Source organism: Callospermophilus lateralis, chromosome 4, assembly GCF_048772815.1.
Source record: "Callospermophilus lateralis isolate mCalLat2 chromosome 4, mCalLat2.hap1, whole genome shotgun sequence".
Lineage (NCBI taxonomy): Eukaryota > Metazoa > Chordata > Mammalia > Rodentia > Sciuridae > Callospermophilus > Callospermophilus lateralis.
This window is the reverse complement of record NC_135308.1, coordinates 146,158,521-146,181,382: the sequence shown is the minus strand read 5'-3', so window position 1 is coordinate 146,181,382 and position 22,862 is coordinate 146,158,521. Positions and strand designations below refer to the sequence as shown.

Genomic DNA, 22,862 nt, shown 5'->3' with positions numbered 1-22,862 from the left:
TTGAAAGCACTTTACATATATTAGTTCTACAAATGTTCATTCTTTTGATATTATTAAAGGAAGAGAGCCATGTGGAAGTGCTGCTATGGCCAGGTCCCTGCCTGGAATTCCACACACAGTGTCTTATTTAATCCTCACAACAGCCCGTGAGGAAGCCGAAGTGGGTGAGTGCTGTGCCTCACAGCAGGTAAATAGTAACTGTGTGACCTGGACCAAGTCGTGTGGTGTCTCCGAACTTCAGTTTTCTTGTCTTTGAAATGTGGATGAGGCCTGCTTCTCAGGTGTGTGTATATCAGATAATGTATGTGAAATCATAATTAAGCTGCAAAGTGATGAACAGATGGGTAGGGGGGTAGGTTAATGACTATAAATTCTAACATATCATCTGTGGGTCCCTAATTCAAAGGTCCTTGACTCATTGCAAGAACAATTAATGCCAAAAGCAAGTGGTCAGATGGCTGTAGCATGCTATAAAGACCATTTTTTTATTCTAGTGTTATCCATACTTAGAATGTATATTGAGAGTGGAATTGGAATATTCCTTTTGATTATCTTAATTGTGTAAATACGAAGTCCACAATACAGCATACATCATGATACAGAGGGATCAGCCCCAAATACCCTCAAAGCCAGGAATAGCATAGGATAGAAGGAATCCTCCGTCAATTCAAGTTACACAAGTATGTCACAAAAGATACCTTATGGTAATAACATGTTACTACTATAACATGGTTACATAAGACAGTGAGAAGGAGAGGAATTTTGCCTTAAATAAAACTTTTTAAATACATAGTACACAAAATAGTTAGCTAGAGACGTATGAATATTCCAGAAAGCCTTGAGGCAAATACCTATCTCTCTCTGGAAAGTGAAAAGATTGTAATTTATCCTACTCTATTGGTCCTGAGGAAAAAGGCCTGTTTTTCCTCAAAATTCTACCCATCACTCTAGCATTATGGGAATTTACAGAATGAACCTTCAGAAAATAACACAGCTAGGTTGAAAGGAACAGCATTTAATGAAGTAACTTCCCCCTGAAACTCAACAGTTTTCTTATTACTGTTAACAGCAGAAAAATTTTTCATGTCTGTAAGTTAGTGGCTAGTTTTTAATTTAGATCTTCATTACATAGCTGCCACTTGGAAAGCCTTAGCCTGTCCAAGATTTCCAAATTTTCCTCCATGAAAGTCTAAAGAGCAACTCCTAATATTTAAGCATAGACAGATAAAATATAACCAAAAAAGAAGGTGAAGAATTAACCCAGTAAGCTCTTCCATCAGGAATTTCCAACTTGACAGCTTGTCAGTTAACAAGCTGATACCCCACCCCAGGGACCATTGGAAATGTTGGTAATATCTTTGCCCTGTTTCAAGTCAAGAACTCTAGACCAAAAGCCACCCAGGACCAAAGGCATCACACCAAGCAGAAGTGGAAGAGGTGCCCTCGTACTTGGAGCTTAGACCTGAAGTCTGCACACCTTGTTAATTCACATGGTTAGTTCATTGCCTCTTCTCAAAATGCACCCTGCCCTCACTGTGACCATGATTAGGAAGTTCAGTACAATTAGTGTATTATAAATCCTGTACATCACCCTTCAACAAAATAATCAGAAGAAATGAGAAAGCTGCTCGGACGGATTCTTCTTAGGTTTTGATACTCATCTTCCAAGTCTGGATTCTTCTGTTTTCTGTCACGTCCCCCAAGGAAGCAAATGAGATGGCTGGGATTTGTCCTGACAGATCCCAGTCGGACCTAAACAGCTCAAGTTCTTTTGCTAGGAAAGCTCTGATGTTGCCACCTTCCATCCAAGTGCTGGGGCTTGATCCAGGTGACTGCTTCCAATTAAAACATGACTGTGTGTGTGTGTGTGTGTGTGTGTGTGTGTGTGTGTGAATCAATACAAGAGAGTCTGTCTTCAACTGAATAAATAAGAAAGATGACAATATATGAAAGCCTATTTCAGTGGACTTGACCTTGTGATTTTTAGCAGTGCCTTAGGCCTGCTGACATTGAGCAGCTTGTTCTCAAAGAAGCACACTAGGCTATTTTTCCACTTGTTAAGTTTTTTGAAAGTTCTTCATTACACTCAGTCCAGTTCTTGAGTCCACAGGTCAGAGTTTTGACTGTTATGATCTGACCTTGCTAAATTTTAAAGGGTAGAAGAATTCTTTTATTCTCCTTCTCCCTCTTCCTGTTCTTTTTCCAGTGTTGAAGAGGTTTTTTAATGTCTAAAGGAAATAGAGCTGATTGTGCAGTTCTGCCTCCATTAATTCTTTTGGTATATGACTGAAATAAGATATTAGTAAGGACTCTATCTCCAGATGGCGTAAGCAGAGAGAGTATCACTTCTCTGCAACGTCCCTGTGGTCTTGGCACTAGGCATTCCCATGCTGCCTTGCTCTCCACCTTCCCTGTCTCAGCTCTGGGCTCCGATGTATACTCTTTCCAAACAGCCTTTCTCTGCATGTGGGGAGGTTCAAGCCCAGTTACTGCTAAGCTTGAACCTGCCAGAAAGACAGCTTACCTGTCCAGTAGCTCCCTCAAAGAACCCCAGGACTGTGTCCTTTCAGTTGAGATCAACCTTGTTTGGATCACTGATCCATCCCTGAGCTAATGGGGTAGGGGGTTAGGGAATTAGGGGCAGTCAGGTTGCTGATACCAGAAGTGGGGCTAGTTTCTAAGCAGGCAGAAATAGCAATTGTGGGCAACTGAATAAACTCACTTTAACTTTACAATTATAACAATGTTTAATAGAAAATTGTTCTGTCACGTGGGTATTGGTTTCATTTTTTCATATTTAATTTGATGAACTTTTAAGAATGCCCAGATTTGAAGTAATGAGATCAGGGTTAAAAATCTCATCTCTGGTATCTATTACCTCTGTAACCTTGAACAAGCCCCTTAGCTACTCCAAGCTTTAGTTCATGTTTCTCTCTCTCTCTCTCTCTCTCTCTAATGTTTTTTTTTAATTTTTATTTATGATTTAATGTTTTTATTAGTACAATATAGTTATATATCTCTCTCTTAAGGCATAATTTTTGCAAACTATGAAGCCATACATTTGAGTTGTTTTTAAGAATTATTATTTTGAGGTAACTTCTAGGTTTCTCCTACATTATGCTTTCTGAACTACAACTGAAAATAAATGCATTTAAAGTAAAAAATCATAGTAGTTATGTTTTACAAAATCATTCTATTTTCTAGCTTGTAATCCCAAACTAATATCTCTCCATGTGGAAACAGTAGTTCTTGTGTATGCGAACAATGTCCAGGAAATTCCTATCCACGCTAATTAGCCTTGGAGCTCTTTGGGAAAGGATTTATGATTTATATCCACACTTGATATTTTTACAATGTAAAGCATCTTTTAGAATTAGTGTATCTGAAAATGAATAATTATATTTTATTTAAGAATATTTGCATTCTGTTTTGGTAGAAATGTATATTGGCTACATAGAGGCAAGACCTAACATTTCCTGAGTCATTTTTTATTCCCCTATAATGAGCACTCCATAATGTTTTTCAACCAGATTCCTTTTCATTAGATAATAGGTACTATAAAACTACAGGGTTCTAGAACATGACAAATTAAACACAATCTGGGAGGTTCTCAAATATTTTAGGGAAATAACTGCCTGGAACAATGGCATATTCCCTAACTAGCTTAGCACTGGTGATTCATTACTGTCATCCTCAGACTAAGTACTAGTTAATAGAAACTTCCAATGAGGAAAGTGAGACACAGAGACTTTATGTTGCTTGCTCAAAGCAAGAGCATAGGTATGGGGTCAGGATCAAACCCCAAAAGGTTCCCATGCAATATTTTGAGTTCCTAAAAAAATTCTATTAATAATATCTAATATCTTATGTAAATGCAAAATTAGCAGAGAGTGAACCTTCAAGGTAGAACAGATAAGCATTGTATTTGAAGAAAATCCTTAGCTCCTGACATCCAATGTTTTATTCTTTAAAAGTCAGAGATAACAAACAATTGCTTCATGTAAACCTTTGTGAAGTAATGTGACGCCCTTTCTACAAAGATCTCTATTTTAATGAGCTTTGAATTCAGAATCACAACAATTGCAGTAACTTACATTTGTATTTGTTATTGGCTAGATTCTTGTGTTCTTCTGTTAAAAGAAAAGCAGAGAATTTTTTTTGGGGGGGGGAAGGGACCTGAAAACATATGTAGTACTGTCTCTGAATTGGTGTAAGCCCCTTTCTATCCTTGACAGGCAGCCACACATTTCTGCTTCAGCTTGTCACTAGAAAGTTGGTTCCTCTCTTTTTGAGGCTGTCCCCTCATTTGGAAAGTTCTAATTAATACAATTTGTGTCTTATATTGAAATGAAATAAGTAAGTCTTTCTAGAACTCTCCTACATAGTTAATGTAATCTGAAACAACAAGGAATAAATGTGCTCCCTTTTGCTGAGAATAGCTCTATAAAACCAAAAACACTGTGGTATCTTAGTCTCTCTGCATATTAGACATATCAGTTTCTTTTCAATATTATCCTGATAAGTGGGAGCATCCTGATTCCTCAACTCTGGGTATATTTGCTTTGTTGATGTTCATGCTGAACAACATTAGCGTATTATTTAATTCTTACACAGCTGTTCTTTATGAAAATTTCCCAGCCTTTATGAATGTCCATGAGCCATGTTTCTCTTCCCAACCCTCAACAATGTTGGATTTACATTTACATTATTCCTTTTGAAATAAAACAGTTTCATCAAGTTGTTCGTCCAGTGGTTCTATATTCTTAAGACCTTTTTAGACTATAGTTGTCCCTCGGTATATCTGTGATCCTTAAAACTTACCTCTCAAGTGGCCCTCCCATGCATTGAGTGAAGCTTCAAACAAGGTAGAGCTTAGGAGAAACTCTGTAGGTTTCTAGCAGAGACCTTTTAGATTGACATCATTCAAAATGATTGTTCAGCTAGACTTGTTTTTCTGTATTTTTCTCACAAGGATAAAATAAGGAAATAGTGGGACCTCAGTAAACATCACTGAATGAATGGCTTTGTCTAATCCCTCTTTTTAACCAGAAGCAAGAAACAAATGTTAAACATACAGTTAATAAATGTGCTTAAGTAAAGAAAATGACAGCCTTGATTTGTAAGAAAAGAGCATAATGTATATTTCAAAGAGATGTTACAGAAAAAAACATTACTTTGCAAAAATCTAGTTTCTTTGTAGCAATTCATATTATAATAAAGTGCTGATCACTGCTTTTCTAAATAAGTTATTAATATTTCTGCTTTTGACTGGTCCTGAAACATGTCTGAATCAGTAGTGATGGCATCCAAACTCTGAAGCAGAACAAGTAAAATGGCCCATGTGGCTATAAACAGTATGATCCCAATTGTCTTAAATTCCCTGAAGTACCTGAAGACAGTGAGCTCTAGTATGTACACACAACCTTCTCTTTTTCCCCCCCTCTGCTCTATTTTTTTCCTGTGAAGAAATTTCATAAATAATTGTGTAATGCCACTTAAGGGTACAACTGTCATGCTAGGGAGTACAGGTTATAGATTCTCCCTACAAATGGAAAGCCAGGCTGCTGTCAGTCAGTAGTTTTCTCTACTGGGGCAGCTGAGGGATTATTTTAAGTGCTATCAAAACCAGAATCAGAGTTAACAATCAAAGGGAGGGAAGAAGAGGGGTGTGGAGAGGAAGAAGGAGGGGAAAGGGTACAGAAAAAGACCTTAAACTTGAACTGCTGTGTTGGAATTTATATCATGCCAGTGGGCTTATAATAGGAACCAATGTGCTCTTTGATTTCTCCCTCTTTGGGATTAATTCTGACACCAGCAATCATGGGTCATACATGCAGATGTTGTTGGAACTGCTATTGGCCTGACTTTTCCCTTCCAGCAGGTACTTACTGATCCATCCTGGAATCTTCTCGACAGACATAAGGGAAGGTCACAAGTTTGAAAGGACTGCTCTTCAGAATGGTGGGGAAAGGACAGGAAGCAGCATTTTCTTGGGTCTATCTAGTGTTCTCTGCAAATAAAACAGCTCTTCTACAGGGGGCCACTAGTGCATTGCTCTCTTTCACTCTATTTCTTTAGAACTGGAAATAGACACAGACACTGAACTTGGGAAGCTGACAGTGCAGCTGAAGAATCTAAATCTCATATAGCTAGTTGTTGGAGGGCAGCATGTTCATCTCCAAACCCACTTGAAAGGGGAGAAGCAGGACCATTCAGTCTACAGGTGGGACAGAGGAAATAATCTGATCAGACTCTGGCCTGTGGCCTCTGGGTTACCCAGAAGAAACAAAAGGTCTGATTTTCTGATTTCCAAGCAGGATTCAGTTAGTGCCTCTGGAAGAAGCAGCTGAGGGGCCCTCACTACTGGGAGGAAGTGTGCATCCAAGGTGTTTGGTGCACTGTTGCCTGACTGTGCTGAATTTGTTTGACTCTATCTTTTGACAGTTCTTATTTCATCTAAGTGTCTGCCCAAGGAGCCGCTGTGTTTGCTGGCTACTGGCCGAGGCATCCTCTGTTGGAGCACCCTTTTTTCTTCTGCCTTTGAAGCTGTTTTGTTTGCTTTTCAAGTCTGTTTTGGTTTTATTTTAGAAGCACTGTCATCCGAGAGAAGGCAGGGGCTTCATTATTCCTTTAGCTCTCATTCTGAACCTTTCATATTTCTTGTTGAATTCTTTCTGGTCAATTTCTCAACACCCTTAAGTGGCGAAAGTATTATGACAAACAGGAGAGAAACAGAGGAAAAGTCTCTTTTTTTCCCAGGGCTATAACAAGGCGGAAAATTTCATCTCTGATAGAATCTGACTGGAGGCCTCTATTCATAAAAATTTCTTTATTAAAGTAGCTACACAACAGCCACAGACTCCCGGAAGGTGTCCAGAGCCTAATTGGTATGGTTCAGTAGATGGAGCTGTCATTAGCTTCCTCGATTGGGAGACCCACCATCAGACTCTCAATCCTAGTTCACCACTGACTCTGACAATGACGAAAGGATCAAGTCCATAGCATCTCCTATTCTATGAACATGGATTAAGTGCAAGGCTTGTCCCTACTCACTCTGTGACCCACACCTTGCCTTCTGTAGATGACCAGTAACTCTCTTTGGAGGGATGTCAGGGGGCCAGGGAGATAGGTTCTTATGCTCTAAACTTTTTTCAAAATTTATGCTTGTGCTTGAAGAACAATCCTTTGACAATGTGGAAAGCACAGCCTTGGTTTGAACATAAGATGTTGGGGAAATAAATAAATTTTTAAAAAGATGCTGGGGGGCTCCAGGAAGGCTTCTCTGAGAAGGTGACATTGAAGCAGAGCATGCAGGGCATGAGGGAGCTAACTCAGAGTGTGGACAGGAAGGAGGGACAAAGGCAGCTGCTTTGAAGCAAGAGTGTGCATGGCCATCAGTTACAGAGTAAGCTGGAGGAAGGGCCAGAGGAGACGAGGACGGCAGCAAGGAAGCCAGAGGACGGAGGACCTTGCAGGCCACTGTAAGGACTTTGAATTTCCTTCTCAGTTAAATGGAGCTGAGTGGCACAATCTGGCTTTCATTTTAAATGGGTCGTTTTTGCTCTTAATTGAGAGTAGACACTAAAGGAGCAAGAACCAAGGCACCAAGATCAGTTAGGAAACAAATGGAGTAATCTAAGAGGAAAGAATCAATGACCGAGGCCAGGACGAGAAAGGAGGGTGAGCAGGTTCTCAGATGTGCTGTGAATGAAATGTGATCTGTGAGAGAAAGGACAGCTCTGACTGGGCACCTGGAAGAAGGGGACCACCATTTGGTGAGATAAGAATGATTTTCAGAGGAGAGGTTATTAGAAGCTTGGTTTGGGGCATTTATGGATGAGGTGTCCATTAAATGTCAGAGGAGAAATGTCAAGTAACAGCTGGATGCTGAGTCTGGACCTCAGGGGAGAGGTTTGCACTGGAGATTCAAACTTGGGCATCAGGATTGAGCAAGACAACCCAATATAGGAAGGGCTGAAGAAGGATCCAGGACTGTGCTCCAGGGGTGGTCAGATAACAGGAACAGCGGCTGAGGATTGGAAGAGGTGACAAAATGTGTCCAATAAGTCAAGGAAAATGAAAAGCTGTTTCAGTTTCAGTGACTCAGGTAGGACAGGAAATGAGAAAGTGCAGTGCACACACGCCTCTTGGGAGTTTTGCTTAAAGAGAATCGAGCTAGAGATGGAGGGTGGGGGTAGGTGGAGAGAGGAGTTCATATACTTCCTCATGGAAGATGTTGCAGCACTTTCTGAGAATGTTCCAGTAAAGAGGGCAAAATAGACAAGGAAGGAGAGAAATTTATTTTAAACTACAGCATTGCTACCAACAGAGCAGGAGAAAAAAAAAGTTTACCTTTTAGGAGAATAACTGTGGAGACTAATAATATTCTTTTTATCTTGTGATTAGATTTGTATGCAATTGAGCTGCATTTTCTGAATGGAAGCCATGGTAACCTCAGATGCAAGATGATAACAAGAGTGAGATGTGTGTCGTTATTTAAGAAAACATCTCAGAGTCAAGGAGAGGTCTGAACTAAAGATAAAATTATACACCTTCAACTGGGTATTGACTTCATCATCAAAGAAATAAACATTAAATTCTCAATAATCTTTCAGTTATAAGACTTCTGTATCTTTGCTTAACCCTTATTTGTTTGTATTTCATAGTAATTCAGGTTCAGATAAACTAAGTTAGCATTTGCACTGTATGTGGAGAAGGAATTGAGAGAACCTTAATAAGCAAATGAAATTGCAGAGGGATGATTAACCTTTTTTTTTTTTTTTTTTCATAATTGTTTGCAAGCTCTCCACAGTAGCTCCTCTGACACAGGGGCGTGCTTATGACAAATGTCCCTTCTGTCTTCAGCAAAGTTGGCAGCCCTTTGTCAGCCTTTATGGGGAAACAGGTAGAACTTTTCAAACAAGAAGTCTGCAAGGTTCATTTCTGGGGCATTTTGCCAAAAGTGCAATAGTGGCAACGATAAAGTAGACCTATTACAAATGGTAACATCTAACAACAGTGGGTGATGTTTGCATAGTGCTTTACTGATTAGCAAGGACTTGTGAATCCATTGTAAGACTCCATTCATTTTGTAACTGTGTCTGGGAGCCTTCTGTGTTCCAGGCCCCAGAAATTTAGCTGTGAAAAATGCCCCTGTCTCATGAAGCTTAACCTGAGCTGCATGAACAACAACCTGGTGAAATAAGTAGGTCAAGAACTAATGTTTGCCATTGAAGGCACTCTAGTGATTAATTAAAACTTAGATTTAAATCACTGCTTTTCTAGGATTTGGGCCTCAGAAGAAATTTTATCATTGGTATTCTCTTTCTCAAAACTCAGTGCTTCAGTGCATGTTGGACCCTAAAATAACATGTTCATAAATATGAATTTCTGCAGTTCAAACTCTCCTGCACTTAAAAATTCATTCTAGTCCCCAGTGTCATGGTCCTGTGTCTAAGAGCAGAGTCATTTCCTCATTTCATACTAGGAACACACCAAATATGGCTGGTCCTCCTGGAGCAGCTGCCCCTGTACATCTGCTAAATTATTTACTGTCAACAAAATGACTGGGAAATCTGGAATGTATCTTCTTTTTAAAAAAAAAAAAAATCTTAATAACTAAAAGGAAAAAAACCTAACTAACTGCCTTTATTTTAAACTGTTTAAATCTGACTTTTTATCATTTGTACTGATGTACACAAGTATTAGAAATTATGGAGGTTTTACTTTTTCTACATTTAAAACAGCTTATAATGGAAAATGGTCACAGTAGTCATTATAACCTCTAAAAATGTGTAGAAGCTATGCATGAACTCTCTTCACCATGTATGTCTACTGGTGAGATTTTTTTCCTTCATTGAGTTAATGAATTTTTTAAAATAGCATAAGTATGGCATGAGATCCTCTCTTCCCTCCTTAACTCTGTTACTGTCCTGTGGCTGTCAGCAGACGCATTCATGTCATGGCATGTCCAGTGGATACTATAGGAACTCAGTGCCTCACACTCTAAAGAGTAAGTTGCCAGGAGCAGAGCCTGACACCTGTTCGGAGCTTACAAAGAGGTGGTGAGCCCCATCTTCCACCGTCAGCCACTGTCCCCAAACGCAGATCAGTTGGTGCTGGGGAAGACAGAGACTTGTTGGAGTCCCTAAGGGAAGGGCTGAGACTTTTCCTCCTTTCCCTTGGGAGAGGGGACAGAGTGCATCCCACACTCTCCCAGCCGGGCAGTGAGAAGGGGCCCAGCAGGAATGTGATCCAGGTTGGAGGTATCTGATGTACATTAGGGCGGAGAGACCAGGCATGGTCCATTTGAGAGTAATGATGGAAACAATAAAACTGAGGTGTTTGGATCCCAGTGGAATTGAGAGTGTTCCAGAAAGTGGCTACATTTCAATATACTCCTATAACAGGAGCCTTCTGACTTGCACTCCTTCCTAGCCATCCCAGCGAGCTGATTCTCCTGTGTGGCCTGTGCAAGCCACTTAGCCTCTCTGAATGTTGGCGACTTCATGGCAGCCGACAAGTGGTCTGTGGGTTACTACTGGCACTAGAAGTGGTGAAAGTTGTAGAAGCGGTAATTAATGTAGAAGAATTAGCTCAGGAATGTGGGTGAGAGTGCTGAAGGGCCTAGGGCTCCCTGGAAGCACATTTGGTACTGGTTATGACAGTAATCCAGCTAAGTACACAGTTAGTGTAACCAGGCAACTGTGTCCTTGGGCTTTGTATCTGTGGATTCAACCAAATGCAGATCAAAAATATTTTTAAAAAAGTTGAATCAGTATCAAACATGTGCACTCTTTTCTTGTCATTATTCTCTAAACAATAAAGCATAGCAACTATGTATGTAGCACTGATACTGTTTTAGACATTCTAAGTAATTTAGAGATAATTTAAAATATGTGAGATGGTGTGAGGGGGTTATATTACAAGCGCTCTGCCATTTTATATAAGGTACTTGGAGCACTCTTGGATTTTGCTATCAGCAGGAGTTCCTGGAACTAATTCCCCACAATTATGAAGGGACAACTACATATTTAAATCAGATGACAGCTATTGGACACAAGGCCAAAGCCAGTAATGAGTCGACTTAACTTTCTAGGGAACTAATGTTTGAAAGTTAGGAAGGGGCTGAGGTTGTGGCTCAGTGGTAGAGTGCTTGCGTAGCATGTGTGGAGTACTGGGTTTGATCCTCAGCACCACATAAAAATAAATAAATAAATAAATATATTGTGTCCATCTACAACTAAAAAATTAATTAAAAAATAAAGTTAGGAAGAAGAAAATCACTCATGGGGTGGGGATGGCCTGAAGTTTAGAGGGAGAACCAAGAAGAGCAGAGCAGGTTTGTGTGGAAGGTGGTAGGAAGTACCCTTTGGTCAGACCACAGGAAATCTAACAGTGCCATTTACCTGACAGTGTGTCCACAGCAAGCCATCCAGATGAAAGAGGCTGCAGAGCAAAAGTACAGGTGTGGGTAGAGGTGCTATTATAACTGGAGAGAGATGTTGAACCTACTTTCCTGGGAGGATAGAAGAGGAGAGACATGAACAAGGATAAGCTAAGCTTTTTTTTCCCATAGTTTGCTAATAATACCATTCTTCACTAGGTTTCTAAGCCACATTGGGGTATGTACTTATCTCCCTACTGCAATGATTTCTGTCTGGCCTGCGTGTGAATTCTGGGGATGCTCACAGTGTTTCCTGAATGAGTCTAGGCCATTTTCTCTGATTTTCTGCCATTTTCTGTGTTTCAGTTCACGGTGCCTTTTAGAACAATGCCATTCAGGTAGAGAACTCTGGAAAGATCAGGCCAAGAGCTGGTCAGGTTATTTGGTGGTTTCTGCTATAACTCCCGGGAAGGCATTGTTATTTTGATGTTTGGTTCTGAGCAAACCCTGTTGTGTTTGGCCACTACTGTTGTGATGGAAAGCCCAAATTGCAGAGCTGATTCATTAGGCTCACCAATGCTGCTCTCAGAAGTTTCTGCTCCAGTAAAAGTAAAGGAGCTTCCCTGGCTCTAGTACCTCCCCAGTCCAGACTCTTCTGCCACCTCTACCACCACTCCAGCTGCTACATGGCAGACTGACACTTGGTTAGCTGCCATTTTGTCCCTCTAGGTTTATCAAGTAGAGTAATAATTAAACCAGAAAAGTCAGTTTGTTGCATTGCTCATTGTTGGTCATTGAAAGTAAGAAAATAAAAATGTTTTAAAGATTATTTCTGCCATCTTTGTTAAACTTAATGAAAATATTTATCCTCTGAAACATAGCAACATAAAGAGGGATGTTGCCCTTCTTTGGGGCAATTATAAAACATGCTTTCATTTTTTCTAAGACATGACTTCATTTGTAATTTCCCTTAATATAACATTAATGCACATGTGGCCTTTTTTCTCTCCCAGCCCAACACAAGATTTCTTTAAAAGAAAAGAATAAATTGGAAGTCAATTATTAAGCCTTGGGTATCCTAAAATGTTCTTTGAGGGTTATGTTGGGGGTTTTTGTTTTTTAAGAAATACAGTTCTGGAATTTCATTATTTTCCTTCTTCCCTTCCTGGATGCTACTTTGGTAGCTGTCATGTTTTAAATATTGACAAGATGAGATAGTTTTCTGTTTATATCAGCAGTCGTCTGTCTGTGAGATATGGACGAATCAGAACGCTGGATTTCCTTTCTCAGCGATCCATCAGGTCCATAATGTAAGGTTACACATGGTTATTTTCTCTTCCTGAACTTGCGCTATGTAATATGTTGCAGTGTTGTCAACAGCTGGAGGTACTGTGTCCTGGCAATGCGGAAAATTTGTAATGTCTAGTGACTCCTGAGATTCTTTGTCTATTATACATTAACTGTGCCTTGTGACTAGTTGGTGTGTAAACATTGTCCTGAAATGAGAAACATACTTGGTTTTAAAGTCTATGGTTAAAATCTGTCCCATGTGAGTTTTGGCTTTCATTCCAGGCGTCTGTGTTAACTTACAGGAAAAAGGAAAAGGGTAAATTGATATATATATATACACATGTATATATCAGTGTTATTCCTTCCCATTTTGCACTTCCCCTTGTCCATGGGTTATTCAGCCATTTGTGTCCAGTGATTCTCAAGGATTCATGTGCTTTAGTTGTGAGAAATTCTTGAGTATGATTTGCATGATATTCTGTATACATTTTATGCAAATGTGGGAGGAGAGCCCAGGAGAGGCACTGTTACAGCTACAAGGTGGTTCTCAGCCGTTTTCCATTTATAGAACAGAACTGGTCTTTAGAACGTGTGTGAAATTGTGACCCAATTTACTCTGAGTTGCTTAATATTCAAATATTCACATTTTGCCTTTGCATATTAGAAATTTTCCTTTTCGTTTGGAAAGCAAACATTTTAATGTAATTTTTTTTTAAGTTTTGTATTTTAAAACACAACCCTGTTTTTACATTCTGTACAATTTTTCCCATTGGATGACCTGCTATCTGAGAGGTTGAGACATTTGGTTGAGAATCACTGAGCAGAATTCTTGGGGTGGCATGCAAAGAGCCTTATTAGGTGCCCTGTCAGGCACATCTATCCTCCTGTGCATGGGACTTTTGAGGACTGATATTGCCTGATACTGGTGCTCCCATGACCCAGCAGTTTATGAACTCGTAAATGCTAACTAAAGCCTTTATGTGTTCAGAAGTGGCCATCTCTGCTCTTCATCAAAATATTAAATTCAGTATAACCAATTGCATTTGGTTATACTGAAAGAAGCAGTCTTTATTCTTTAAGACATTTTAAAAGTATTACTACAGCATCTGCTTTTGTATATCTGTAAATGTTTATAGGAGAACTTCTCTGATACTCCATCCAAATATTTGTATAAATTTATAGACATAGAGTTACATGTGGTTTTCTTAAAAGCCTTAGAGAATACAAAAAGTAAATGTAATCGCATAAATCATAAGTATGGTTGGGTAGCCCATCTCTGAAATTTGTCAGAATTATTGAAAGTAAAACTTTCAAGCAACCATTATCATTTAAAATCATTTTAGTTTTTTACAAAGTGTTCTCGAGAAATAGAGAATGATGTTTGTTAATATTCAGTTCTAAATTTACTAGCAGGTAGGTGTGAAGAGTTCCTAGTAGAAAAGATTTTAAAGCGTCTATTAAAAAATCAATTAAATCTTAATTTTAAAAAGTTTGAAAAGAATGATACAAGGCTTGAAAAATACTGTACCTTCTTTTAATGTTAGAGACTCAGTCATAATCATGACTTTTAATTATTCACTGACATCCTTAGGAAATCTTTTTCTGAAAAAGAAAATGAGAATATAGAGATTGTTTCCCCTTTGTATTCTCAGTGCACACAGAATATATATGCTCCCTTCTGGGGAGAGGGCTACAGCATATGATCTGTTTTAGAATTTGCCTTAACTGTGTGATGTATATGAACTAAAAACTTGCAGCTATTTATTATTTTTAAAAATAATTCAAAGTTTAAAAGCTGCCTTTTATAATCTGCCATTCAATAAAAATCTATCTGCAGACTTTTTAAAAAGCATTTATTTATTAGTTTGTTTATTTATTTATTTTTGGACAGAATGCCTTTATTTTACTTGTTTTTTTAAGGATCGAACCTAGTGCCTCACAGATGCTAGGCAAGCTCTCTGCCACTGAACTATAGCCCCAGCCCTATCTGTAGGCTTTTACGGATTTTTATGTATTATATCTAAATTTGTCTAGTGGCTTTACATTTTTTCAGCTGGTGGTATAAAAGAATATTTAATTTAATTATGTTAGATGTGGCCCAATTATATAGTCTTCCAAACTCAGCCAGACTATGAATTTATGGTTAGCAATTGGCAAATACCTGTTAGACAGAATCAGTTCTCCATTTAAAACTCCTAATCTCAAATTATGTTTTTCCTTAATGTTAGAGGGTTAATTTTTATTTGAGTTTGAAGAGGTAGTTAATGATGGACATTTCCTTCTGTGTAATTGGTGTCCTTTTGTGTATTTACAAAAAACTGAAAAATCTTTGAAGCATACATATAAAAAAATAATAAGTACCAAGTGAATGAGGTGTTAAACCATGACCAAATTCTTGGAATATCATGAGCATTTACCTATGTTAACCTAAAGGAAAGATTTTTCGCTATTTTAAGCTCTAAAGAAACAGCCTGAAGATAGCTATTAAAATTTCCTTGAATCGTTTTCATTTCTCTTCTGTAATTACTTAGGCCCTCTAAAGATCTTTGTGTCAGTAAAAAAAATTTAAATATGACAGAATCCTACCCCAAACTTTTCCTATTTCATTTTGTTTTTCTAATTAAATATTATTTCATGGTTTCCCAGGTTTAGATCTACGTCTCATTAAAGATGAATTTTGACTAAAATCATTATTTCAGGCAAAAGACTTTGTACATCTGTTTGATTTTTATTTAATTTTTAATAAGCACTTTTTAAAGCAGAAAATTATTAGAGTTAATTTAAAATATTTGCCTGAGGAAATGTAGGTATCATATAGACATGAATGCACTCCTCATCAAGAGCTAACACGGGGCCTCACAGTTCAAAATTATTTTATGTATGAGGTAAAAATCCTTATTTATTTTTCAATTTCTTCTGCCATTCCATATAGTAACTACTCCACCCAGCTCCTCCATTGCTCATTCCTGCCGTAATTCCACCTCCAGGAGGGTTGAGGCCTAAGCACACCTGGTCTCTGAACTCTTTTGTCTTTCCTGGCAGCCAACCAGGTAAAGCTGAATTCCAGCCAAGGGCCAAGGTCATTCCTGTCCTTTACAAGAGTGTGATGTTAAGTCCAGTTGTTGGAGTCCCTCCATTGCCATTAGGTTAATTCCAAAGAGAAAAACCAACATCTGTATGTTAAATCTTCTAAATATTCTTAGATCTAAGATTTCTTTTTAAATAGAAATTGACGGATTCCCAGGAAGAAAAAATCATTTTCTTATAAATTCAATCCTAAGAACACTTTCCCCCTGAAAATGAATTCCTGGAAATAGCACTAAGGATGACAAAATTTGGTGTCTATTTCCAGGAAAGTCCATTCAGTCCCTGTAGGAAATTTTAAAATATTTGGACTGGAGCAATATTTCAAGACCAAAGAGAAAATAAGTCAAGGATTATGTTTCCCCCTCCCTTAATTATCTCCCCTGACAACATCTAGAGGACAGCCTATCAGATCACTCTGGATTCAAAGCAGGTGATTTGTGATTTTTGGACAAAGTGGGGTGAGGAGAGCAGACGATGGCGCTGTCCAAACAGCTAAATGAATGCGCCACTCATTTCTTCAAGTGGGTATCAAATGAAAAATCTCAATTTCCAAACAGAGGGTGAATGTGCTGGGGCTTTTTAGACCCAAAATGGCTGCTACAACTTCTGTGGATGATGTAAATATTTGGATCAGCATTTGGCTGTAGTTCTGCTTCAAGTGTATGGAACTCACATTAAAATTTAATTATGAAAGTGTGTGAGTTAATTGAACAATTAGAGAATGAGTTTGCATATGATTTGCATGCTTAACATACTAACCTGGGAAATGTCCCCATATCCCTAGCTTCACTGCACCCACTCCCACCCCAAACCCTATTCCCACCCGTTTCCCTGCAACTCTTGGTACGCGCAGCTCCTGCTTTGTCTGTTCAGGCTTTTTTGAAACCTGCCTGTTGAGCTCGGCCAAGGTGAACCTCAGCTAAACTGAAATAGGGCTAATGTGAAGGAAGACCTATTGCTTGGTTTGAGTTGTCACATCAGCAGACCCTGATTCAAAGTATCTTTTAATGTCATCCAGATCCTCCTTTCGTATCATTCCACAGAGTTTCGTGCAAACTGTTGTTCTGTTAATAGTGTCGCCTGTGACTTAAATGTACGATACCTGTTTGCTATGTTGTTGTTGCTTTATTGGGGGGAGGGGTTAATGGGGAGATTAGAAGATGATTTGCTAGATTTGAGGAGAACTGTTATTTAAGAACTCTGTTTCCAGAGTTGCAAGCTATTTTAATTTAAAGCTTATTACACTCAGCTTCAAAATAATAATGAAAACCACATACCCTCCATTTTTAAGTTTATATGAGTTATTTAAGAACAAATTAAAGTCAGTTGAAATGAAGAGTGGAGAGTTAATAAGGATCCAGACATTTGTAAGAGGAAAGGAATAAATCAAAATGGAAAGCCAGGGGGAAAAAAAAACTGAAAACTGAAATTAATTGCAGCCACTTATTGCTTTTAATAATTAAAAGTTTAACCATAAAGAGAAAATTTTCAGAATGACTCAGGGATAGGTCATAAAGCACACAGAAATGTTCAAGCTAAAATTATAGGTTAATTCTTTAAAATATCAACAGAGAGAAAATAGAAAGATTAAGCGGTACACAGGTAACTTAGGGACTTAGACAAAACAGACATGGAAAGTAACTCAGAACAAAGAGCAAAGAGCTGGAGGAGTTCACCCTGGTCACATGCACCATTGAGGAGCTAAGGAGATAGCCCCAGGCTGATGTGGCACTTCCTCTAACTGGAGCTGATCCACCTCCAGCACAAACACTCAGGCTCTCTACTTCTATGAATGAGCTATGCATTCCTGAAGGACTCTAGAATTTTTCTTCTCAGTTTTCAAAGCCACTTAATAATTTCCAGAAAATTAATTTCCAGAAAGCAAAGCTTTTGCTTTACACTTCCTACCTTTGTTGGCTATCTCATATTCCTGCCAGTGTAAGTTCAAATTGCACAGAGAAAATTGGAACCTAGCCTCTTCCCCACAACACACACCCAAGATGAGCCGTTCCTCCAGGCCTGTGGTTCTTTGATGGTGCTAGATCCTTTCAAAGAATTGAATGAAGACTGTGGACTGCCTTTCTCTCCCACAACATACATTCAGATTTTGTATTCTTATCCCAGACTCCTTGAAAATTCTCCTTAAGAAATCCCACAAAAGCTGGGCACAGTGATATATGCGTATAATATCAGAGATTGAAGAGGCTGAGGCAGGAGGATAGAAGTTGAAGACCAGCCTCAGCAACTTAGTGAGATACTTAGCAACTTAGAACCTGGCTCAAAATAAAAGTTTAATAAGAGGTTAGGGATGTAGTAGCGCTCTCCCCGGTACCAAAAAAAAAAAAAAAAAAAAAAAAAAATCCCAGAGTGTGTGGACCCATTTGCTAATACTTCTGTGGAACTTGGTCTCTAACCAAGGTTCTGTTTGGTTTTGGAGCTCATGAGCCCTTTTTATGCTCTCCTAACAGCTGAAAAAAGTGATGATTCTATAAGGTCAGCCAAATTCAGGTTAGAAGAGAATGGCTTTGGAAACCTGCCTATATTTAATTTCATTTATGTCCCTTTGAGAACAAAGCATTGAATTTTGAAGCATCAGAATCTTTGACAGGAAAAAGTAAGAAATACTCCATGTGTGACATGTAAATCAGATTGGAGCCCAGAGAAGACCAGCCAACACAGGCCTTTGATTTGATGAATGCTCACACTAAACTTCATAGACGTAAAACAGATTGAGGCTGACCTTCTGGAAAGTGTTCACTGAAACAATAGAATGTTCTGTTTTAGGTCCGTCCTCCTGGGCCTTTGTCACATGATTCATCATCTTATGTGAAAGTGCTTATGCTTGTGAATCACTTTCTCAAGCACACACTTGTGAGCAAACTTGGCATTAGGTGTTTAGTCTGCACTGGTGTGGAGGGTTCCTAAGGAATGTAGCTCAGCGTAAGCCCAAGCCATCGCAGCAGCACTCTATCAAAACAACTGAATTCCAATAAGAAAAACTAATCACCATTAGTAAACTTTCTTTTAATATTTTGTTTAGTATCATACTTATAGTACCATTTCTCTGGAGATATAAAATTATTCAAAGTGGATAGTACATGTCATGTTTGGGAACTGACATTTATGGAACTGTATTCTAACATGAAAACAATTCAAACTAAAAATTTCATTCAAGTTTTAAAAATTCAAGTTTAAAAATTCTTTCAAAGATGGTATATTATTTTCTATTATATAAGAAAGTTATGACTTTATAAATCATTTATTAATATATCATTATGATTTTAATCTCCATTAATATCTTCAAGTCATAAAATACTTAGCTTAGGGTATCTTTCTGAAGACAGAATAATCCAACTTCTTCACACTCAAGATGAACTCAACTTTGGGAAATATGCTAATACATATAAAAGCATCATAACCAATAAAAGTATTTACATATGTACAACACACTCAGATGTTTTCCTATATTTCCAACACCTGCGTGTAAGGTGAACTCAGGCTAGCTAGAGGGAATGAACTTTGCTTACTGCTCATATTGCGTCTAGAATAAATGTCATTTTCAGACAGGAGACTGGGGAGAGCCTTCTATCACCTTGAGACCTCCAAATGAAGCCACGGCCTCCACTCCAGTACAGTATTGGCAGCATCACCCAGAAAAGCTCATCTTCCAATCGTGTGACTACAAAGCTTTTGTAAGTTACCCTGAGTTCAATATTTGGGTACAACTGGGGATAAAAGGTATATTTTGGTTTCTTTACTGAACCAAAATGAATGAACCAAAATGTCCATCACTGAAATTCCTAAATGAATTTCACTTTCTCTTTATATTTTTTTCTTTTTTTCTTTTTTATACCTTTATTTTTTAAGTGTTGCAGAGGATCAAACCCAGGACCTTGCATGTGCTAGAAGAGCGCTCTGCCACTGAGCCACAACCCCAGCGCCCCCCTTCTCTTTTTTTTAAAGTAGCATTCTACACATAAAGTCCAAATAACTAAACTTTATAATGCTCTAAATCTTGTACACTTAAGCTATGTTCTGCCTTCTTCTTATAGTGTTGTATATTTCAAAAGAAATGAGATCTCAGGGCACAGTGACATATGCCTGTAATCCCAGCAGCTGGGGAGGCTGAGGTAGGAGGATCACAAGTTCAAAACCCAGTCTCAGCAACTTAGCAAGGCCCTAAGCAACTTAGCAAAACCCTATCTCAAAATTGTAAAAGGTCTGGGGATGTGACTGAGTGGTTAAGTGCCCCTGGGTTCAATCTCCTATATCAACCACCACCACCACAACAACAAAAATAGAAAGATATGAGATCAAGCTTAATTTAAAAGGAAGTGAGGAGGAGCTGGGGGTGTAGTTCAGTGAAAGAGCACTTGCATAGCATGTGCAAAGCCCTGGGTTCCATCCCCAACAGCCAAAATAAATAAATAGGAAAATAGAATGGAAATGGGCATGAATGTAGAACACCTATCTATCTTCACTCACTCACCAGTGATCCCAGAACATTGGATCCACCACTGTGTAAATCAGATTCCTTTCATCATCAGCAGTAGGATTATATTACTGATTTGAGGTTTGTTGTTGTTGGTTTTCCTTTTCTTTTTTTGCAGCAAAGGGAATAGTTATGCTTAGCTGAAAATAACAAATAGGTGAATGTTCAAGATACTGCAGGCTTTGGGGCAGGCGGTGGTTGTCATGACTACAGTAGGAAAAAAATGGCTGAATCCTCGCAGCACATTGAAGCCTCCTCTCCTTAAAAGAAACGTTTCAATTAGGGAAAAACTTTCCTGATAACTGAAAAGATTAGAATTTCACCAAGATCATTTTCCTTAATTTGATTAAGATGTGGGCATCCTAGTCATCTCCTTGCAGTTAGGGCCCTTTTTCCTTGGGCTGTTTTTTTTCTTACCTGCAGCTTTGGATTTCTTTCAACAGTAATAGCCCCCAAACTGTAGGGTAAACGTGGTTTCCTGCAAAGCTCAGACCCCAAATCCCTAAGCTTTCTGCACAAACCTCTCTTCAAGGTCTTGACCAGGCCCCTTGCTACTCTGTGTCAGGTCATTGGCTTCCCAGGTCCACGACGTCAATCCCCATACCTGTTTTTGCACTGTATCTCCAGTTAAGTCAGGAAGTGTCCTTCAAATCTAAAATAATTTAAAATAATTATAATATTCACATTAATAATTAAAATACTCACTTTTTTTAAAAAAATGTGCTGAGCTCTTTAAAAGGGGGGAGAATTTAGGAGAGAAAAATGACAAAAGGAAAAATCCCTATTGATGTTTCAAAAGATTGATGAGGAGTCAATGGTAAAAAGGCAGTCTAGACATTTTGCTCAAAACTATTTGTCCCTGGCCAGAAACATGAGTTAGTGGTGCTGTGTACCAACGTGGTATTGGATCCCATCACCTTATAGTGAAGTGGCTGGTAATTCCTGTGAGGAGACAGTCTCAACATTCCCCACCTCCATACAGCCCTCCAGGAGTCACTTTGCACCAGGACTCAGCGCATCCTGCTGTGGAACTGAAAATGGAGTTCTTCCTCCCCAGCCCCTGCCATCCAGGTCTCCGATGGACCAACCACAAGGCACACAGCTGTGAATGAAAAGGTCCCTAAACTGCAGCTCTGCCTAAGAACAACCTAACGTTAATTACCTATGCCGCCCAATAAGCCCCAACCGGGGCCATGTTGCTCAGCTTCTCAGCTGTCTTATTCAACCCTGTAATTACACGGAGTAGTGTGAGTTATTTTTGCAGATATTGCTGCCTCAAAAAAAGGGGAGGGGGAAGCATTTTTAGATGTTCCCATTTTGCAGTTAAATATGATCTGAAAGATGGCATCTTTAGAAAATGATGCAGTTTCATTATAAAGAGCAATTTACAGCCCTCAGAATATATGGTTAATTCTGTGACATTCTCTCTTTGAATGCATTTTTTTAATTAATGTACATTTATTTATTTATGACAGTGGAATGCATTACAATTCTTATTACACATATAGAGCACAATTTTTCATATCCCTGGTTGTACACAAAGTATATTCACACCAATTCGTGTCTTCATACATGTACTTTGGATAATAATGTCCATCACATTCAACCATCATTAATAACCCCATGCTCCCTCCCTCCCCTCCCACCCTTCTGCCCTATCTAGAGTTCATCTATTCCTCCCATGCTCCCCTCCCTACCCCACTATGGATCAGTCTTCTTATAAAGTTATCAACAATTTATAACCAGGAAGCCTAGCCAGTAGCACTTCCACAATTTGTTTTTTAATTGTTACTCATATTTAAACTCTCCTTTTCATAAAAATACTCCTTTTTTTTATTTTAGTATTTAGGTTCTATGCTGATAAAAGAGCTCAGGGGGACAGAATCAACCCAAGATGCCTGTGCAAAAATGCGGGTAAGTTTGCCAAACTTTTATTTCTAGTAGCTGAAATACTAAATACTGGGTATGGATGCAAATTGCCACCTTTCAAAATTATTGTTTTCTTCATCTGATGGTCTGCTGAATCACATCAGTATTACATAAAAAAAAGGTGTTTTGGCTTTGTTCATGTTTATACTTAGGCTTGTAGTTTATACTTATACTTCACTGTAGTTTAATATATTTATATCATATTACATATCATATCTTTAATATATTTATATCATATTACATTTGCTCTTAATTATTTTTAATGAATTTAATTAACTATATATTCATGGATCACTCTCCAGATTAGGAGAAAATTGATCTTTAGTTTATTTCAAGAAAATATTCTAAGCACCCACTTGATATTCTGAGAATAATTCCAGAAAAGGCCACCAATTTAACTAAAAATTATCAAAAGCAGAAGTATTAGGAATATATTATAGAAAGCTAAATTTTTAAAAATATTTTTAGTTGTCAATGGACATTTATTTTATTTTTTTATATGCAATGCTGAGACTCAAATCCAGTGCCTCACACATGCTAGGCAAGCGCTCTACCACTGAGCCACAACCCCAGCACCAAAGCTAATATTCATTTTGTGTCTTCTTAATTATTAATTTTTAATAGAAGAAAAATATTCAACTCTAAGTGGAATGAACCATTTGATGGCAGTAAATGTTT

At 38.3% G+C, this 22,862-nt stretch overlaps 1 protein-coding gene across 17 annotated transcripts in view; it reads left to right on the top strand.

Moving 5' to 3' along the window:
• Nucleotides 1–22,862, top strand: part of Anks1b (ankyrin repeat and sterile alpha motif domain containing 1B) — a 1,098,518-nt gene that overhangs the window by 1,033,787 nt on the left and 41,869 nt on the right. For 8 of the 17 annotated variants that reach the window (XM_076854981.2, XM_076854982.2, XM_076854980.2 and 5 more), the window contains 2 exons: nucleotides 19,327–19,455; nucleotides 22,098–22,169. In XM_076854981.2, coding sequence (XP_076711096.2) covers nucleotides 19,327–19,455; nucleotides 22,098–22,169 — 201 coding nt within the window. Of the gene's footprint in view, nucleotides 1–12,621; nucleotides 12,697–19,326; nucleotides 19,456–22,097; nucleotides 22,170–22,862 lie in introns of all 17 variants that reach the window. The other 9 variants (XM_076854977.2, XM_076854991.1, XM_076854986.1 and 6 more) reach the window with 2 other exon arrangements.